Here is a 19,419-nt window from a genome sequence, read left to right as displayed (position 1 = left end):
CGAATCCCTTCCTGTCAACCACCCCGAATCGATTGGCAACAGCTGAGTTAAATGCTAAATATTGATCGGGTACAGCTGTCAGACGGGACACAGGGACGTGACAAATTCGAAGGTGTATAATTAGATTGAAGAGAAAAAGAACAGATGGGAAAGTATACTCTATAAAAAATTTTATATATAAAAATATAAATATAAATATATAAAAAAATGTACCCATATATATGTTTTCTTCTTTTGTATAATATCTGTATATAAAAAAACAATAAAAATTGAAAAATATTTAGAACTTTTACATTGTTTTTTTTTTATTGGATAATCATATTTTGTATACGATTATTACATTTAATTATGTATGATTATATGTATATGGGTAATTTTTTCTCATTTCCACAAACTTCCCTTTTAATTTAAAAAGAACAGTGCGAAAATTATCCTTTTAATTATTCTTTTAATTATTATTTTTTATATACAAACAAAGATTACAAATAAGAAAGAAAGCATATATGGATTTTCTATATAATTATATTTGTGTTTTTATATAACAAAATTTTACCAGGTAGAAAGTTTAGTTACAAACAATTAGGCCCGTATCAGACTACATATTAGAGATTGTGGATCGCAACGGAAGATTAACATTTGACCAATCAAATAATTTTATTAAATTCTAATCTCCAATCTTCGTAATCTTTTATAATCTTTGATTCGTAGTCTTCACCCTTTTTCCCTCCGACATTTAATTGTACATCTATCTCATTTTAAGAAAGCTAACATAACACAATATAGCTACAAGGAACAGACTTTACGTTCATTTATCCTAATATACGATAGATTAACTTTAATCTTGGTTTAATGTACTTTTTATTTTTTTTTAGTTTTAAGAATTAGAAAAGATTATATAAAAAATTACACCGAGATTAAAGTTAATCTGCATTGATAGAAATGGACATTACTGCCAAATTGAGAAAAATACAATATCTGCTGCGTCGCATAAAAAGAAGGAACACAAGTTAAACGGAACTGAATGTTTAGTAAAACAATTTTGGGCGTGACAAGAAAACAATGTAGTCAGAGCGTATGGATACGTCTCCATACGAGACGTGAATGCAAATCTAACTTTGAGAAGTTCACTGTCGTTTGACGGGCACAGATCACGAATATTTCGGCTGGAATAAGATACAATAAGAATTTGAATGCGTCGCATTGACCGGAAAAAATATAAACGAGAGGATATCGATCCTGATGAAAAAATTTTTATAATATCTCATAATTAAGAATTTTACATATTTTAAATTTATGAAGATTTCTGAAAAACATTTAAACCCCTTCAGATTTTATAAGTTTTCTTCGGAAATTATTGAACGAAAAATCTTAAAATATTTCAAAATTCACATATGTAAAAAGAACTTTAGAAAAGATGTAAACTTTCTCAGTATTTTTGACAAATGTTTCAATTTATATATTAAAAAATCTGAGAAATTTTCTAAAAAGTTATAAAATTATGCTGAGAAATTTCGAGATTTATGTAGAAACTTTGAAAAATTATGTGACGAATTCTAAGAAAAATTTTTGCCAAGGCATCCTACAAGAAATTGGGTGACAATGAAGCATCGAATGCACATATGGATTATACGCGCGAAGCTTTTTAATGACATTGATTTCATTCGCTCATAATGCCGCGATACACAGGGTGCTTATTGTACGCTAAAAATTCGCATGCGTTATTACACACATAAATATCCTTTTCGACCGATTTTATTTTCTTATATAATAATCGTTACGATGAGGCGTTCTAAGATTTTATAGAATCTAGAGTTCTTGATCAAAGTTGTCAATCAAAAATGGCACAAGTAATTTTCTGAGATTTAACATAATCTGGACGCTAAAATAAATAGACACGAAAGGCAAAAAAGAAGAGGGGTGAGTATTAAAATAATTGAATCGACATCCATTTGCACAATATTTGTTAATTTTACAAGATCTCGCGGTTTTTATTAACAATAAACTTGTACTGTCCGTATTTCGGGGAGAGAAAAACCGTGCATTTAAGGCGTTTGATAATAGATCAATATTTAACGAAGATTTCTTGCTGAAAATTTTGTTGTCCACCAAAAATTTAATTGGACATCTTATTTTCTCTGAAAGGGGACTTACAACAGGCCGATATTCTGTTAAAGCAAAGTTCGGCTAAATGGTTGATGACTGAAATTTTTGTTATCTATTTATTATCATTTCTGGAGAGCGGTTTGCTGAACTTTGTTAACTTTTAATAATAGATACGGCTGATTGTTATTTGTATCGCGATAATTTTGTCGATTAAAATATCATTTCAGTAATTTTAGAAGATTAATTTTAATAATTATCAGTATCAATATATGTACCGAACGCGTATACAATCTAGCAAATATTGCACGTAAAGAATATGGAGAGGAAACGGGAGGAATGGCGCACAAACGTCTAGTTATATCAATCATATGATATGCAGAGTATTGCACAGGTGCAATGTTCGTGCAAATGTTCTACGTAGACACGCGTAGACACACAATCACAACGTGCACTGTTTTATTGTACAAGTTAAATTAAGTATATTGTCTCCCCTCGGAATACTTATCACTCTACAATCTTGCCACTGAATCGCCACACACGATGCAGCATTGTCCTCGCCGTGCGTTCGAGAACACGTCCCTTCTCCTCAGGTGCCCTCGTGGGTTTCTCAATATTTGCCTCTCTTCCTTTAGTCTAGTTTTTATATACAATACCTACATGATAAAAAAGGAAAGTCAGACGTGCCACACACACTCCGTTTGTCACTTTGTCTTTTCGAAGCTTCAGCTCTAGCATCGCTGTCACTCCATTTCAACGTAATACATTTTAATATAATTTATTTAAACGCTAAAACATGTATGCTATATGGCACGCTCGACGAGTAACATAATAATAAAATAAATCGACACATCGAGAGAGATTTAGAAAAAAATACAAATTTCCTAGTTCAGTTTGTTAAAGAATCCGTTTCACTTTTTTTTTTCGCGGGTACTCTGTTAGCCGCCCGCTACGTCGATTCTGTCTCGAGATTCCTCCAGGACGAGGAGACGATCGGGAGAGGCGTGATTCACCACGTCGGCCTCGATCACGAAGATCGACGCGGGCGGCGTTTCCTCGACGTGGTCCTCCTCCGCGGGCAGGAGCGGTGCCAGCGACCTGTACGTTCGCAATTCCAACGAGGTGGAACTTCCGCGGTCAGTCGCGTCATCGTTGCGGTCGACGATATCGCCGTCGCTGGCTAATTCCTCCTCGCTCGTCCGTTTGTTCGTCGTTAACGTGGAGTTGCTGATTGGAATCGGACTTCCGACCGCATCATCGACATCCGTGGCGTTTTGACACGTCTCTTTCTCCCGGATCGACGAGACGCGCCTTTCGGGGCACGCGTTGTCCATCCTTCTGCTCCCATCGATCACCTGTGACGGTAAATAGAACGGAGATAGATCGCGAAACGTAGATCGAATCGAGCAAGGTAAACATTATGCGAAATTTTAATAGTTTAAATAGTCCCGATTATGTTTTCGCTGTTAATATAATAATCTTAATCTTCCGTATTTTGAGCAATTTGGCTACAATCTTACTGTAGTAAATTTTTTAATACTAGTTCTTTCTCAAAGTTTTTATATATTTGTCTTTAGTTCTTCAAATTAAGTTGACAACATTATGTATAATAGTTAATACTTTTTGTACTGAAGAAGATGTAAAGATGAAATAATTGAAACTAAAACGAAGAATGAGAATAACAGATAGAAGAGTAGGAATAGTTTGTAATTTCCTACAAAGTAGCGAGTTTATTTCTGTCCGTTTTAAGTAATTATTCTTAAATTAGAAATAGAGAAGTTTAATTTCTTTTGCTCAGGAATAAGCAATGCTGGAAAATGAATTTCTTCTCTGTTCCACAGGTCCGATAAAATATACAGATTTACAGAACTTGTAAGCAGTTTAAATATCAATGTACCTGGCGCAGCAAGCTCGGTCTCTGACTCCTCGGCTGATCGAAGCCGCTGAATCGCCTCTGAAGCTGCCTCTGCGAACCAACGAGGGAACCCCGATCGTGGATCACGCTTATCACGCTGGACTTGACGTCGCTGTGCGGGAAGAGCAGCTGCCAGACGAAGTTCTTGAGGGCGATGCGAAAGTCCTTGAGATGGTAGGCGTAGAGGAGGGGATTGCCAACCGAGTTGATGTGCGAGAGGATGATGCAGAATTTCATGAGGAAGTCGCCCACCTCGCACCGCGGGCAGAAGGCCATCACGCAGTTTATAGTGTACAGCGGGAACCAGCAGACGATGAAGAAGACAACGATGCGGGAGAGATTCTGCGTGGCCTTGACTTCCCGTTTGCGCGCCGCGCCAAGACAACGCAGCATCGTCCCCGTCGTCTGGTGATGGTTACCGCCCAAACGGCCGGGGAGACGGAGGACCCGGAAATGGCGAACGGTACCGCCACCCCCCGGGTCGCTGGGGTCCATCGTGACGATTTGCTGTAGCTGTAACCGTCGTACCCGTTACACTCTTTAGCTATTTTTCCACCGTATCTTTCGCGCCGCGCGGCGCGTCAGCACTATCGCCACTATCGCAAATCTCTCGGAATCTCCCCAGCTAGCAGAAAGTCCTAAAAAAATGTCTTAAAGACATCACAAAGACGTCTAAAAGATGACATAATTTTTCGAACGCCCTTTAGACATCTTTTAGAAGCTTCTGCTAGCTGGGTCTCTTTCTACGACTGACCTGTTTTACGATTACCCGGTATATGTGGGCGTAGAAGGCCGCGATCAGCAGGGCGGGGAAGATGATCGTCGCGAAGTACAGGAACACGAGATAATCGTAGTCCATGACGTTCGTAAAGATACACCTGTGGTCGCCGGTCTCGCCGGCGTTCCAGCCGAAGAGCGGCAGGAAGCCCACCAGGGTGCCCGCCACCCAGCACACGCATATTATACCTGGAAACCGATCGTCTTTCCCATTTAATATTCGTTTATTCCTTCGAATCCGCCATCGATCGCCTCGCCTCGCCGTCGATGGATCGACGCGCCGCGCCGTCGTCGCGTCGTCGCGACGGCAATATGTACGCTCAGTTGATTCGAATAATAACTCGTTCACGCGCATCCGTTCGTTACGCATCGGTCATTCATCGCGATTAGCACCGGCTTCTCGCGCTCTCTTCGGCTTCCACGTTGACGAGAGGCAATTTTTATATATATACCCGTGGATATATACGCGGTTTCTTATCGATTGGTTCGTCATTCGTGGAAAGCGGCGCTCCTCTGGGAAATGCGCGTTATCGGGTGCAATATGCAAGAACTGACGTCTCGTAGTGCTTCGAGGACTTTATATGGTCTAAGAGAAATTTACTGTACTTATTACTTGTCTCGAACGACGAATTTTATATTCATTATTGGATTCCGTGATCCAAAAAGTAGTTCTTTTATCATTCAATTGGAGTGAAAAATAATAAAAATATAGATGTCCCATTCATTCTTGATTCCTTTGAATCTTACTGGACAGTTTCCGAAAGATTTTGTAACATTTTTACGATACATCAACCAAATTTCTCTCATAGAAATTTATTATTTTGACTGTCGCGTACTCGATAGATTAACGTTAGATTAAAGTTTAACTCGAGATAATTAAAGCTTGTCTGATCTCTCAAGAAGTTTTATTTTGTCAAAGAACTTTGCAATAAACATAGACTCAGTGTTGTATTATCACTTATATCGGAACAAATATTTAAAGTATCATTTGACATTTAATACTATTGTTGCTTGCAAATCTAAAAATTTTCCCCAAGTATCCCTTTTAATCTATCAAATCTCAGGGACTGTAAAAATTTTAAATTACCACTTTTATTGCCCGCTTCTAGTCTCGAAACGAAGTTACAGTCTTGTTGATTTCTTCTTTTCGGATCATTTTGAAGCGTGTCTCTTCCCGAACTACCGCGAATCAAATTTGTCCGTCGGTTATTCCGAGAGCTTCCCGTCCGTGTACGACACAGAGTTTAGAACCAGGAAATGGTGGGGAAAAACACGTGAGGATTTTACGATTAAGTATCTTAAGAAACACGCGATGCAGTTTCACGATTGTTTTGCATGTTCGCGCTAATTGGCGTATGCGTTCACGCTTTAATAAACGCAATGCAATGTCATGCGACGCGACTTAAAACGGCAATAGCGGATTACGCGAACAATGTTGCGTAATTATACGGACACGTGTACGTGGAAATTAGGGCTAGAGTGTCACGCACGACCACTGGGCCAGAGACCACCCTTTTGTCCCTTTCGTTAACGTAGTTAATAACGCACCTAAAGATCTCCGGAGCTTTCTTTGTGACCGGCCCTTGGCTAAACAAGTCCGCAATTGAGCAGCTAAGTGCCACATGCGTGTCTAACTCGTAATTTCTATTACTCGAACGGCCCAAAGAGCCATACTTGCCAAGTACACGCTTTCATTGCATCAATGGAGTATACTGAAAACTGTATCCAAGTATCTATGAGGCACTCAGGATTGATCAACTATAATTTCGATGAAATAAACTTTCCTTCCTCACATACATCATAGACGTAATTACATTCTATGTAACGAGTCCAGAATGTCAGAGCTGCGATTTACTCAATTCGAATTATTGGCAATCTCAATCACGCTCGAATACAGGCTTGTTTAGCGAGAAATAGCAATAGCATGTAAAAAAATTGTGAGATCAATTCATCTAACTGTGTAATCGTTATGCCGCGATCGAGTTACCGCCGGCCGTTTCTCGCGGGAGCGGTGATCTTGGATCAACTTGGATCAGCGTACTTGGATCATTATTAATCTCACGATACGATATCAAGCTGTCCGATATCAGGTATCAAAATTAACGACGTTGGCTAAGGCCGACGCGACGGGGGCGGGGGGGGGGGGCAAAAGGGTGGGTGCCTCACCTATGGCAGTTTTGGTGCGTACGGTGCGCGAGTATCTCATGGGATGCAGGATCGCCCAGTAACGATCGACGGATACCGCGACCAGGCAGAAGATGCTGATGGTGCAGAGGACGACGAGGACCGACACGGTGAACAGGCAGGCGTGGAGATTCGTCGGCAGGCCGATGCTCGCGAGGATCGCGAACGGAATCGCGAACAGTCCGACGAGCAGATCGGCCGTCGCCAGCGAGACGATGTAGTAGTTGGTGCGTCTACGCAGCTTCCGCTCCTTGCCGAAGACGATGATCACCAGGCCGTTGCCGATAACGGCGCAGATCGCTACCAGGATCTCGCAAACGGTGTACGGCAGGTTCAGCTCCGCGCCCAGGGACGACGCGTTCGTCGGCCCGGTGTGGTCCAAGTAATCGTACGGCGGATCGGTCGCGTTCGACGGAAATCCCATCGCGACGACCATCGGCACACCGCGACCGGCGGATGCGGCGATGGTCTTATTGGCGGCCTCGGGGACGCGGGACGATTGCACGACGCGCGTTCCTCGTCGTCGCTTCACGACCACGAAGCATGACGCTCCTATATCGCGACACGGGATCGATCCGGAGCAATCGTGACGTCGCGATACTTTCTAGTGATGTAAGCGACAGTCATCGCCGTCCTCAAGGAGGTCCGATATCTCTCGAATCTTTAGCGCTCATTAATATCTCTCGAGTCTCTCGAATATATTCAGCGCGCGGGCGCGCTCGCGCGCCACGTGCGCTCGTCGCTCGTCGTGTCGAGAGAGAAATTGGCTGTGAGAAATTTCGTTAGATCAATTTCCACGCTTCTATTTTTGCGTTCTAGATTCGCACATTCTATTCTCGCTCGCGTCGGGCATAAAATTCGCCCTCGTCCGCCGGGGCTCTCGCGGAGCGAGATATTAAAGGCGAGGATCAACATTTGTCATTCACGGGCCCGATCTCCGAGAGTTGTTCTCCTCGGCTATAATTATCGAGCTTGTCCGTTGTCAGATATCTCAATTTCCGTCTCTATAAATCACCACCGAGACTCGGGAGAGTCTTCTCGGAAACTCACACGACGTCACTGTTCGTCCGCGTCTCGCCTCGTCTCCTCTTCTTTCCCAAATCAGTCGAACCTTCGCGGTTTCTCGAATTTTCTTTTTTTTTTTTACTATTCTTTCCGAACCGATTTTTCTCGGTCTTGCGCTATATACGACTCCGCTTCCGTTTGTCCGAAAGGAGCGAAGGAACGATCGATCGGGTCGGTCGCTTGCTGATCGCGTGACACGTTAGCGACCGTCGCGTTTCCCGTCCATTACTCATATACGGAGTCCGAGTTACGCGAGCGCGTAAGATGATTTCCACGCGATATCATCTAATAGAGCCTGCGTGTCACGAGAATTTCGCGTTCGCCACGAAACGATGGCGAGGAGGCCAACTTCGTCTCCTGCCTTTTCGCGCTTTCGTGCCTCAGATTCGCGTCGTCGCCGTTATCATCATCGATATATCCATCGATTCATTACTTCCCGATGACCCGGAAGCGAAGCGAGCGAAGAAACACCGGACTCGACCGGTTCACCTTCGATCCGAGATTCGGTATCGAGCGAAATCTACTCGCTTCCTGGATTTCAGCGTCGCGTTGGTATAGTTAATTAATAAGTCGCTGACTGCGCGCTGTCCTCGCGTCATCCGCGTGCGTGCGTCATCGAAAGAGCGGGAAAAGTCGCGTGGAGAGTCCGAGCCTCCTCGACGAGAGAAGAGAGAAGAGAGAAAGAGAAAGAAAGAGTTTGATCTACGGCAGATCGATCGACCGGGCGCACGGCGTGTCGTCACGGGCAAATATTTATTTCTCTGATTAATTAGTCCGGGGACGTGGGTGTGAAAAGTCCACGACGTGCACAAAACGGGGAGGGGGGGGGGGAGACGGGACGGTGGGGTTCCTTCCTCTCCGCGGCGCGACGCACGTCGGGGCGCCGAGGTCGGATGGAGCGAGCGCGGTCCGCCTTCTCAACCCCGTGGCGTGTAACTGAGGCTCGCTGAGGACGCGCGAGGTCGCCGAGGCCGGCGTGCTCTTCTCGCGAGTCGTGACAGTAGGGCACGCGATATAGAGGTGGTGGTGGGAAGGTGGAATCTCCGGCCGGTACCGCTCTCTTCGCGCTCTTCCTTCCGCCGCGCCGCGGAAAAGTCGAAACGCCAAAAAGCCGAAGGGCCAAAAGGGTACGTTCGGTTCCGCCGCGCGCCCGGCGCCGCGGCACTCGGCGGAGCGTGACAGACGCGGATCAGCGGATGGATGCGACGAATGCGCTTCGTATTTACGCGTCGTACAAACGCGATGCATCACACACACCGGATGCTTTCACGTGCACGGCGTGCTTGACCTCGGGCCCGCCGCGCGCCGCGCGCGGCCGCCAATATCGCAAGCTTTTATCGTTTTCGCAGCGACGGCGACGCGGACGGACGTATTCGTGTCACGCGCGCGCGCCTTCTCTCGCTCTTCCTTCATACACTTCCCTCTTCGTTCACCTTCTCGCGAACAACGTCGTAATTGTTTCGCTCCTAAATGCAACCGAGCGTAAGGGAACCACGTGATGGATCTACTCCGTCGCGGCGATTCGGTCCCAGCACGAAGTCGCCATTCGTACGCTATTCACGATTCACGCGAACATTACCGCACACATCGCGCGCACACGCTCGGCACTCAATTAAACGGTCTAATCTCGCGTCTTGTTGCCTTAATACGGCGGTTGCCGTTCGGTATTGATGTAATACGAAATTCAGGCAGCCACATCCGGTACTAAAACGTGCGGCGGCAATATGGCGGGGAAAGAGTGGGGCGCAATCACATCCGTTCATTTACGTAGTTATATGTTCGAACGTTATGTATAGCGAGAAAAATGCAGACTGTTACCGCGGGGCGCGGACCGATAGCGGTCCCCTAATAGAGTACAATCAGCACAATGTAGCTCGCGAGATACTCTATAATCTAACGCGGGCTATTGTTCTCGCGTACGAGCGGCTCGTGCAGAAGCGCGCTACAATTAGTTAACAACAAGGAAAATCTGGAAAATTAATGGAGGGGAAAACTCTAAAAAAAGAGGGCATTTGAAAAAAATCAACTTTTTGTCTGATTGTACTTCAGACTTCCTCCATAGCAGACGTCATCTCGAGACGTTTGACTTGTAGCACTATCTTATAATAGAGGGGTTGCGTGGTATTCTTCGATAAACATATTAATTATTAAGAAGATAAAGATTAAAATAATGCGCTACATTTTCCAATTGCCGAAAATATGTCGAGTCGCATTAGCTCGTCGATTCCGTTGACGTATTCTTGAACGATTAAACAGGACGTCGTACACTGTTAAGTCAAATTATACTCGTTTGAGTCATTTTTAATCATTCCTATAAGCCGCTACCGCTCCTACTCAATTTGTCGTTAATTTAACTAAAACTGAAGTTAAAATAATACTGTTTTGTATCAAAATAATAAATTTTGACACACATAATGCAGTTTAAAGTAACAATATGTTATTTAACTGAAGATATTAATTTAAATTTAATCTTTTAATATTTAACAGTGTAACTGAATCGCCGATCACGGAAACGATGTTCAAAAGAAACCACGTTAGAATGGTTAAAGTTATTCCCGTATAAAAGTTAAAGATGTGGGTAATATAATAAATGAACGTAATTAGTAGTCATTTGTTTAACGAGCGACGGGAGGCCTTCGCCCTACGTTTTGTCCTCTGATGATCAAATGGTCACAATACAGATATCTACTTGTTATACTTCCCGATATATAACTGGTCGATAAGATAATATGGAGATAGAATTACTATCCAGGTTAACCCGATAAATAAATTCGCACATTTTTCGCACGCACACTCTTTCTCTCTCTTTCGCGGATGCTGGGCTACTCGGTGTATGCGTGCGTACATCTGCACCTGGATATATATCTGAAACATAATATGGTTGGGGAAAGGGTCATTTTTTGTAACCGCGAATATCAGTAGGAATACTATATTCCGCGAGCTTTCGTTTCGTCATGCTTCCTAATGAGTCTTTTTATCGAACCATAAAGTTGTCCGACGCGATCGAACTTTCTTTATTTCTTTATATCATTTTTTTTCAATTTATATTACAACAAAATCATAATAATTTTTACTATAATGGGATTATTATGATAAAGTCTAATTTACATTGTAATGTGGAGCTCAGAAATAAAGAAAGAAAAGAATTCTAATTATCAAACGCTCATCTCTGTTATTCTAAACACAAAAAAATCTTCGCAAAATATAATTATTAGCAAAATGAGAGAAAATTCCCTCGAATTTCCCCCTCTTCAATCCAGTCGGAAATCATGGAGGTGTTAAAGTGGAGAACATTTTGCTTCTGCATCCCCTCGATCCGTTCACGCGAGAATACAACTCGCGGTCATTCGTCAGGAGATTATTTATTGATGACTAATCTCGTGCAAAAAGGGATGCGGCCGCGCGCCTCGAGAAAGCAGCGGACGGAAGTCGCGGCTCGGCGAGGCTTTAACGAATGGTGAACGAGTCCATTCGTGGTAATTCGTACGTACTCATTGTCCGTAACTGGCGCATAACGGAGCGCTTGACATTGCATAAAGGATCTCTAATTGCGCCCGCGCGCCGGCGATCTCGATTTAAATCGAAAATGGGTCGTGTTCGTGTTGCACCGACCATATAAACACACCCTGGAACATTAGGAACATACCACCGGGTATCTAATGGTTTAATACGACTAATGCATCGCCGGAAGGTGGGCTTAAATCCAGTGCCGTGCCTTTGACTGTCGGATCCATCGGCAAGTGTCGATGTATGCTGCAGGAAAAGTCAGATGAAATAAGAATATATAGTATTCGGTGGAAAAATAAAATAATAGATTTCGGATTAAAGTTAAAAAAGCTCTTTGGCACGATTTTCCTTTCATTAGTTTTTGTAAATGCTTTCGTGCGACATTTCGATGTTTCTTCTGCTATTTTAGATTGAGAATAAATAGAAAAATTATCCTACATAATGATTAAATACCAGAATCTATAAGTCTGCTTGCATTTAATATGCACTTATCATAATCAATTTAAAGAATATATTCTATTTTATACGATATTTATATATGTGATGTATAATATTAAGAAAAATAAATTATTCCTTTTTCATCCCGTTTAAAAATTTATAAAAAGGCACGCGTAAGCTTATCTCGTGGATGGATTGATGTAAGAAGATAATTTACTATCGCTCGTTAATGTTAATAAAATCACTGCAATTATCATATGGAGTACCGTTTTAACTCTTATATCGTCAGAAGAGAACAATCGAAATTTGTACAACCAACCTTGACCTTCGAGATAACGTATGTTTTCGGGGATTCCACGATTATATACCATTTTACTTAATATTCTTACGCCCGCGGGCATTAATAACACGCGCGCGCGAGAACGGTTGATGATTTCCAACACGAACGACGCTAAATACATCTGGATATCGCTTCGCTGCGAATCGAATCGAGGACAGAGATAATGAAGAAAAAAAGCGAGCTTTAAAGAATCGCGTAAAGCAAGCGTGCTCGAATTTGTGGGCGCGCGCCGAATTTATGTGCGGTTCGTAAAAATGCGCGTCGAGATTTTAACGAGGCGCGCGACCGGCGCGAGGAGCGTGCGGTGTGTGTAACGCGAGCCTTATTTACTCGCGGAAGTAATAAAGGACCGGCCGTTTTTCCACATCTCGGTAACAACAGGGAGCAGAAGGCGAGGAGGCGCGACGCGCGACGGGGTCGCGAAGGCGTGCGCGGAAAGCGCGGCGCGACGCGCGATATTTAACGGGATCCAATTAAAAAAGCTCGCCCCCCGTCCGCGCGAGTGTCGTGCGACTCACGACTCCGCCGGTGTGCTTTACTTTTATTACAAGCCGCGCGCGTGACGCAAAACTTAATAAATTAATACACCAACACGCTACCCTCCGCCCTCCTCTCCTTTCCCCCCTTAAAGTAATGATTACGCTTCTCCGCGGGCGTGGGCGGCAGACAAATATTTACAAACAGAAATAATCACGATCGCATTTGACACCGTTACACGCGAGAAAGGCTAATCAGCCGAATGGGATCGGTGGATATTCATTTAAATAGAAAATTAAGTCTCTTTCCTTGTTTCGAAAATGGCGATCTGGCTTTCATTTTTGTGCGAAGACCGGTCTCTTGTCGGTTTTTCCCTTCCGTTCCTATCATGAGCGAGAGACGCGTCAAAAGATTTTGTGTTTTCAAGATTTAATTATTTGTATTTATATTTCGCGAACTTTAAAGGGTCGAGGATCGTTCGAATTTCTTTTATATACAAACGTCTCCAGTCTTGGATTTTACTGTAAAATGTTTGCAAGAACTTTTAAAATATCACATTAAAGAAAAAATTCGTGCTTTTTTATATTAAAAATAAACGATGTAAATTAACGCAGCAAGTCAGCGATTGACTGAAATTAGTATATACAAGTTAAAATCTATGAAAATGTTTCTTTGCTACATATTGTTTATAATTCATATTTTATAATCCAGGTTTTCTCATTTGGGTATCCAGGGATTGCAGTTATTGAACGTGTATGTAATTTAAAGCTTTTAAATGTAAGGCGTTTAAAACCTTTGTATTTAAAAGCTTTAAATTCAAATTTTATTCTAAATATATAATCTCCCCCTCGCCTTCGTAAAACTACTCAAAGAATAGGGATCGGAAGACGTTTGGTACTTTCGCTAAAAACTAAAAAACACGTTTAGTGAGTATCCGGATATTGACTTAAGGGTTAATCCTCTTTGCGGGCGCTCGATGCCTCATCGATAGACGATGTAAGTTTCCGAATTCAATTTGTCTAATGAGCGCGAGCTCATTTTTCCGTTGTGCGCATCACGTTGATTAAGCTTCGTGCTGGCGTTGGAGAAGTGGATCGCGGCGTTGATCGTTCTCGCGCTTCTACTATCCCTGATACACACAGGTAACACACAGGGCGATGAATCAATAATTGTTAATGTTATTGCATGTGCACTAAAGTATCGGGGTGATCGTAGACTGTGCCAACACGGGTTGGTACGTATCGCGTAGCTTACCGCTTATCGCGAATTGCACGATGGATATAAGTCATTAAGCTTAATCTACATTATAATTAGACTTCCCTTTTCACGAGAAAGAGGGAATCTAATTAATTTCAACTATAATACTGGTGGTAATAATTTTTGTACGTAATCAATGAGATGTGTATATATATATATATATAGACTCCTTACACGTTTTAAAATTTTAAACTTTTGAATATCAAGAGACACGGTAGTGTCTCGCGCCAAGTACACGCGAAGCGAGACCGCACCGTGACTCTTTTACGCGAACGCACGAGTTGCGAGTACTCGAGATTTTGAGATCTCAATAGAAGTAATACGCAAGTTTTTAATTAAATTATAAAAGATAAGAAATGTATACACAAGTGAGTGATATATTCACTTTTCACATAAACAATTTAGAAAATAGTTTAACGAATTAATTTGTAGAGTCATTTTCAAAGGCGAAGGTCTTCGATTATAAATAATTACAATGTAAATACAAATTTCATGCAATTACTTAGCGCAATTACTTAAAGTAATGGTTTGCAAACAGAAATGTTATCGATAGTATATTTTCTATCGTTTAATATACTTACAAATATATATGTATCCAAAATTGTTATTCATTGTTCACAAAAAACGTTTCATCCAAAATTACTTACAGTAATGCAGTTCATTATCTTAAAATACGAAAGTATCATCGACTAATGGAAGATGCACTCGCGCTTGGTCTGAAAATACTTGCGCTAGATGGAAAATAGTGTTGCAACGTTGCACGTATAACTATGTACATAATCCACATAAAAAATATAAATCCCAGGAACATGAAAGGACCATAACTGCAAAAAAAACTCTAAATGTAATACGAGACTTGTCGTAGATACTTCCCAACAGATCATAAAAAATCACGGAATTACATACTTGGTGAGCCATGCGATCAATATACCAAATGATATACTCATGAGGAAGGTATAATTGGCTAAAGATCGTAAACTTAATCGAGGCGGCAATCGTTCCTCGGAGCCACTGGTAAATCCGTTTGACATTCGTTTGGGTAATTTTACAATGGTGGTAGGGGGGGCAATCAGTTGCCGACAAATACTACCAAGGAAGCTACGTCTGTTGTACAGTGCGATTATCTCGTGTCGATACTGCAAATAAATGGCAAGTTATCGAAATGAAGAACAGCTTCATGATTATACACAATACCTTGAGATTGATGTAACAGCATAGCTTGTAAAGGTATCGAACGAGAAGAGCGCACTCGTTCGTTCGTACCGGCTGTAGCTCTGGATCGCCCATGTATTCGATATATCGACACGTCTGTCTACCCTCTTGCAACGGTACGAATGTACCCGGTCTGCTCGAATCGAAGCTGGACTCCATCTAAAAATCACGTCTTTTAATCGGTCGAAGAATTTTAATAGAAACCTATTTCAATAATTCGCACTTGCGACTGATGACAGAAAGAAGTCGACATAATGCTATCGTGATATTCTTGATCCGCCACTATAGCAACTTGCGGAATGTCTTCGAGCTGTATCTGCAACAATCACGATTGTGCGTGTTACTCAAAATAACGATGGATACGCGATTCGTTATCGATGTAAAAGAAATTCAATCACTTGAAATATATCTATCAACTGCTGTTGAGCGGTAGCCAAAAGCACCGGAACGCGTCGTCGTTCCTCTATGCTGATGTCATCCGAGGAGTATTCCTCGCAGCTAAAGAATTCCCAGAGAGAAAGTAGAAAGCACTTTCCCCTTCTTCTGTTTTCCAGAGCCTCAACCAGGCTAGTCGCCGTTAAATGAGCTTGTTTAATATTGCTCAGAAACCATACGACCTGGAATGCAAGGTAATCGTTCGTTAATAAAGCTAGCAATTGATAGACACTTAGAAATCTACAGAGTAAAAAATACCTGCAGGTTGATAGCTGTCGAAAACATAGGGACGTATTGATAGGTCGGACCTTCCAGTTCAACAATCTGTTGCCTAACGATCGATGTCCACTGATTTGTAGTTATTCGACCTTTACTTAAGCCTGCGTCATCCATACAACTCTCCACTTCACATATCATTTTTGCCAAGTATGGTTGTGAAAATACCTATATAAATATATGTATAAAATATACACAAGTACATCTTTGAATATAAAATAGTATATTCAGCCGAGGAAAATGCACGTACTTTTGTAACTCTGAATAACATTAATGCATTCTTAGGTGCTACTAGGTCAGTTCTCATAAATCGCGGAAGCAACTGCTGGAACACAACCGTATACGCCAACAGATTATTAGCAACGAAAGAAATCCATCTACCAGGATCATGAATCTTGCCTCTTTCTTCTTCCTCTGCTTTACTGAAAATGTTGAAAATACGGAAAATATTAGCCAAGACAATGACAATATTTTGGCATTAACGATAACACAATACATACGCATACCCTTCCTTAGTATATGATACTCCCGGTACATATCTCCACGGTTGAATAAAGCTCAGCCAAGCTTCCAGTATCAATCTAAACGAGCTGTCTAGAGGCCAATGATATATTGCCTTCCTCAAAAACGTATATATTTTTCCTTGAACCGAAGGAAGAATTATTCTAACAAATAAAACAAAAAAAAATGTTTAGAGTAATGGCAACAGTTATAAAATTTGTAAAATGTAAGAGTTGTAAAATATCATCTCAATACCTCTTCAATTCGTCCATTGCGCTCTTGTCGCCTGTAGCGCTATTCGTAAACTCGTGCAGAGTCTTTATGAACGCTCTTACAAGGCGTATGTGTTCTCCGGAATGTATACTGTGCTGAAATTAGAAGTTACAATCAAATACGTTTGAAACGATGAAAGTTATTCCTGCCCCACAAAATTATTCACATCTTTCCATATAACACACATCGGCCTCTTTGATTGCACACAGAAAACTTACTCGTCGCGGTATCGAAGACAGATAGGATGTACTTAATTGCGCGTCCTCTGTATACTCTAACCAAAAATCGAGAAAGACTTGTACTACAGTCTCGCTTCGCCAGACTTGCGGTAAACACTGTTGCTGCTGCGGCGCGCCTGATCCAGGACTCATCGATCCCGATGTTAATATAGATGCTCGCAGAAGTCTCAGAGTTTGTAATTTCTGACAATCTCTGATTAAAATATTTGAAATATATGAATAGAGCGCACTTGCCACTTAAATTTACGCGTTTTTAAAATTAATTAATAGTGGCAATTTATGCCACTTAAATTATAAACACCAAATGTCTCCGTACCTTCGGAATTCTGGAGACTGAGTCAATTTTCTTGGCGGCGTCTTCTTCACATATGGTCCAATCACTGGTAGAACCGCAGAATTATCTCTCGGAAGAAAATGATACAGATAACAATGCGCTAATTGAACGTAAACTGTTTCCCAATTCATCCACACATTTTCTTGCTGTTGAAGTCGTAACCAGGGATTGGTTAAATGATACGCAAAATGAAATATGTAGTACTCAAAGGGATATGTGTTTGTGTTAAGAAATATTCAGTGTTAATAAATCATATGAGATAAATAATCATATAGTAGTTATGTAATATTTAGTGAAGGATACTCATAGATAAAGCTGAAGGAACACGTGTCCCTTGATCATCTCTTATTTTATCGAGATAAAATGGTGATATCATAGCTTCCTCCAACATGGAACGTATTTTCGACTGGAATGAAAAACATTACGATATATATATATATATATATATATCATTACCGATAGCTGAAGTAGAAAATATAAAACAATACATTGATGTGCATAAAGTTAATTCTTATACGCACCGGAAGATAGGACACTGGAAAGTTATACTTGAGATAACAGTCTGGAAGTAGTTTATAACATAAAGAAAACATTGGTCCTTGAGGACTAAGAAAGTGACACAGTGTCTCATATTCGTGTGGATTTTTCTTGAGGGTAATATTGTGCAAGCCCCACCCGATATTGTCTACTATTCCGAATAAGGAATCTATCAGCAGGGGAAAGACTAGCTGCAGCTCAGTGGTGCTCGATTCGTCTATCAATACGGACAGATCTCTGCATCGCTCCACCAACGGTTCGTTTAAATATCTCTGAGCTCTGATCTGGAAAATTGATGAACGTAACGCTATAAAGATATGACGTAAACTCTAAAAGTATAAAATATACGTTATAACTAACAGTAACATTACTGTATTTCTTTTGCAACATGTATCGCATATACTTTTAATTCAACGACTTTCAACAGGCGAACATACAAATGCCGAAGTATCATAAGCATAAATTTTTCTTTGGTAATCAAGGTACGCCTAAAGTTACATTTGATAACGAATAATATTTATATTTAAATCTCGATGTTACTCCACATTGTTTACATTGTTAGGTATCACATGAAGCATTTGTATTTTACAAAATATGAATTAGTAATACATACTGTAGCAACATCGGTGGAAGATGCCATGGTTTCGAGCTGGATAGAATTATAAAAAACAGCAACTAAAGGATAATAGTCAATATTTGTGTGGTGCTCCTATCGAACCTCACGCCGGTTAGACCAGGTTAGACTACCTGACCATTCCATAGACATATACGTCTATATGGGCCACTGACTGAGGCCACTCGCACTCAGAATGGCGTGTGGTGTGAAAGGAATGTGTATAAGTGTATATATGCATTTCTGTATAGGGTATATCGTATATCAATGTCTGGTGCGTATATCAATGTGTGTGCGCGCGTGCGTGCGGCATGTATGTAACGATCTCTTTGCATTGTGATTGGTTAGGGATTCTAGTATTCTTGTCATAAGCTTTATTCGAAAAACTCGTGCATCAACGCCATCTCAGAGAATATTAAACGAGGTTATAACGAAACATTTTGAGATCCCTAGACGCACACGCACTTAATAACGTCTGCATTTAAAATGAAATAGATATCCTACATATATTAGAGGATAGGAAAGAAGGAAAGATGAAAATTAAAAAAAATTGTCCTGCTGCAAAGAACAAGCATTTGCTTCAGGAATCCTATCAGTATTATATCAAAGTCTAATACAGTTACGTGCGCACGCACGCGCACATGCGAATTATGTACTTATGTCCCAATATTAATTGTTTAGCATTTAAATACTGTATTATGATTAGTTGAACAAAAACTTGAATTAATAAATTGGAAAATAATCAAACATTATTTGTATTATGAATCATCAATATATATTATTCGTACAGGATCATCATAATGTCTGATTGAAGGAAAAAATAAAAAGACGTCAAATAACACTTACATTTGTTTAAAAAATATATTGTACGAAAAGATATTGTATATTTTAATAAACAAAATTAATTAAAAAAATAATTTGGTATAAAAGATATCAAAA

At 41.0% G+C, this 19,419-nt stretch overlaps 2 protein-coding genes across 4 annotated transcripts; both read right to left on the bottom strand.

Moving 5' to 3' along the window:
* Positions 1-504: 504 nt before the first annotated feature.
* On the bottom strand, positions 505-11,037 carry LOC139770031 (adenosine receptor A2b). 2 transcript variants are annotated; one of them, XM_071701664.1, is made up of 4 exons: positions 6,959-11,037; positions 4,770-4,981; positions 3,998-4,522; positions 505-3,455 (listed from the first exon to the last, which is right to left on the bottom strand). In XM_071701664.1, exons 1-4 carry the CDS (start codon positions 7,410-7,412, stop codon positions 3,039-3,041), a joined length of 1,608 nt encoding a protein of 535 aa, XP_071557765.1. In that variant the 5' UTR covers positions 7,413-11,037; the 3' UTR covers positions 505-3,038. The 2 variants fall into 2 exon arrangements, with proteins under 2 accessions (XP_071557765.1, XP_071557764.1); XM_071701663.1 differs by having other exon boundaries at positions 3,998-4,528; positions 6,959-11,035.
* Positions 11,038-14,419: 3,382 nt separating this feature from the next.
* LOC139770030 (sphingomyelin phosphodiesterase 4) lies at positions 14,420-18,707 on the bottom strand. Of its 2 annotated transcripts, none has more exons than XM_071701662.1 (14): positions 18,481-18,707; positions 17,852-18,151; positions 17,634-17,736; positions 17,313-17,544; positions 16,976-17,189; positions 16,740-16,852; positions 16,490-16,648; positions 16,234-16,405; positions 15,966-16,151; positions 15,671-15,889; positions 15,496-15,588; positions 15,255-15,431; positions 14,967-15,196; positions 14,420-14,884 (listed from the first exon to the last, which is right to left on the bottom strand). In XM_071701662.1, exons 1-14 carry the CDS (start codon positions 18,505-18,507, stop codon positions 14,743-14,745), a joined length of 2,367 nt encoding a protein of 788 aa, XP_071557763.1. In that variant the 5' UTR covers positions 18,508-18,707; the 3' UTR covers positions 14,420-14,742. The 2 variants fall into 2 exon arrangements, with proteins under 2 accessions (XP_071557763.1, XP_071557762.1); XM_071701661.1 differs by having other exon boundaries at positions 16,484-16,648; positions 18,481-18,706.
* Positions 18,708-19,419: the final 712 nt, after the last annotated feature.

This window comes from Temnothorax nylanderi, unplaced genomic scaffold, assembly GCF_030848795.1.
Source record: "Temnothorax nylanderi isolate EJ_2023f unplaced genomic scaffold, tnyl_v1.0 TNYL_tig0027_pilon, whole genome shotgun sequence".
In the NCBI taxonomy this organism is placed as follows: domain Eukaryota; kingdom Metazoa; phylum Arthropoda; class Insecta; order Hymenoptera; family Formicidae; genus Temnothorax; species Temnothorax nylanderi.
Note: the sequence above shows the minus strand (reverse complement) of the source record. Positions and strands in the feature narration are given on the sequence as shown.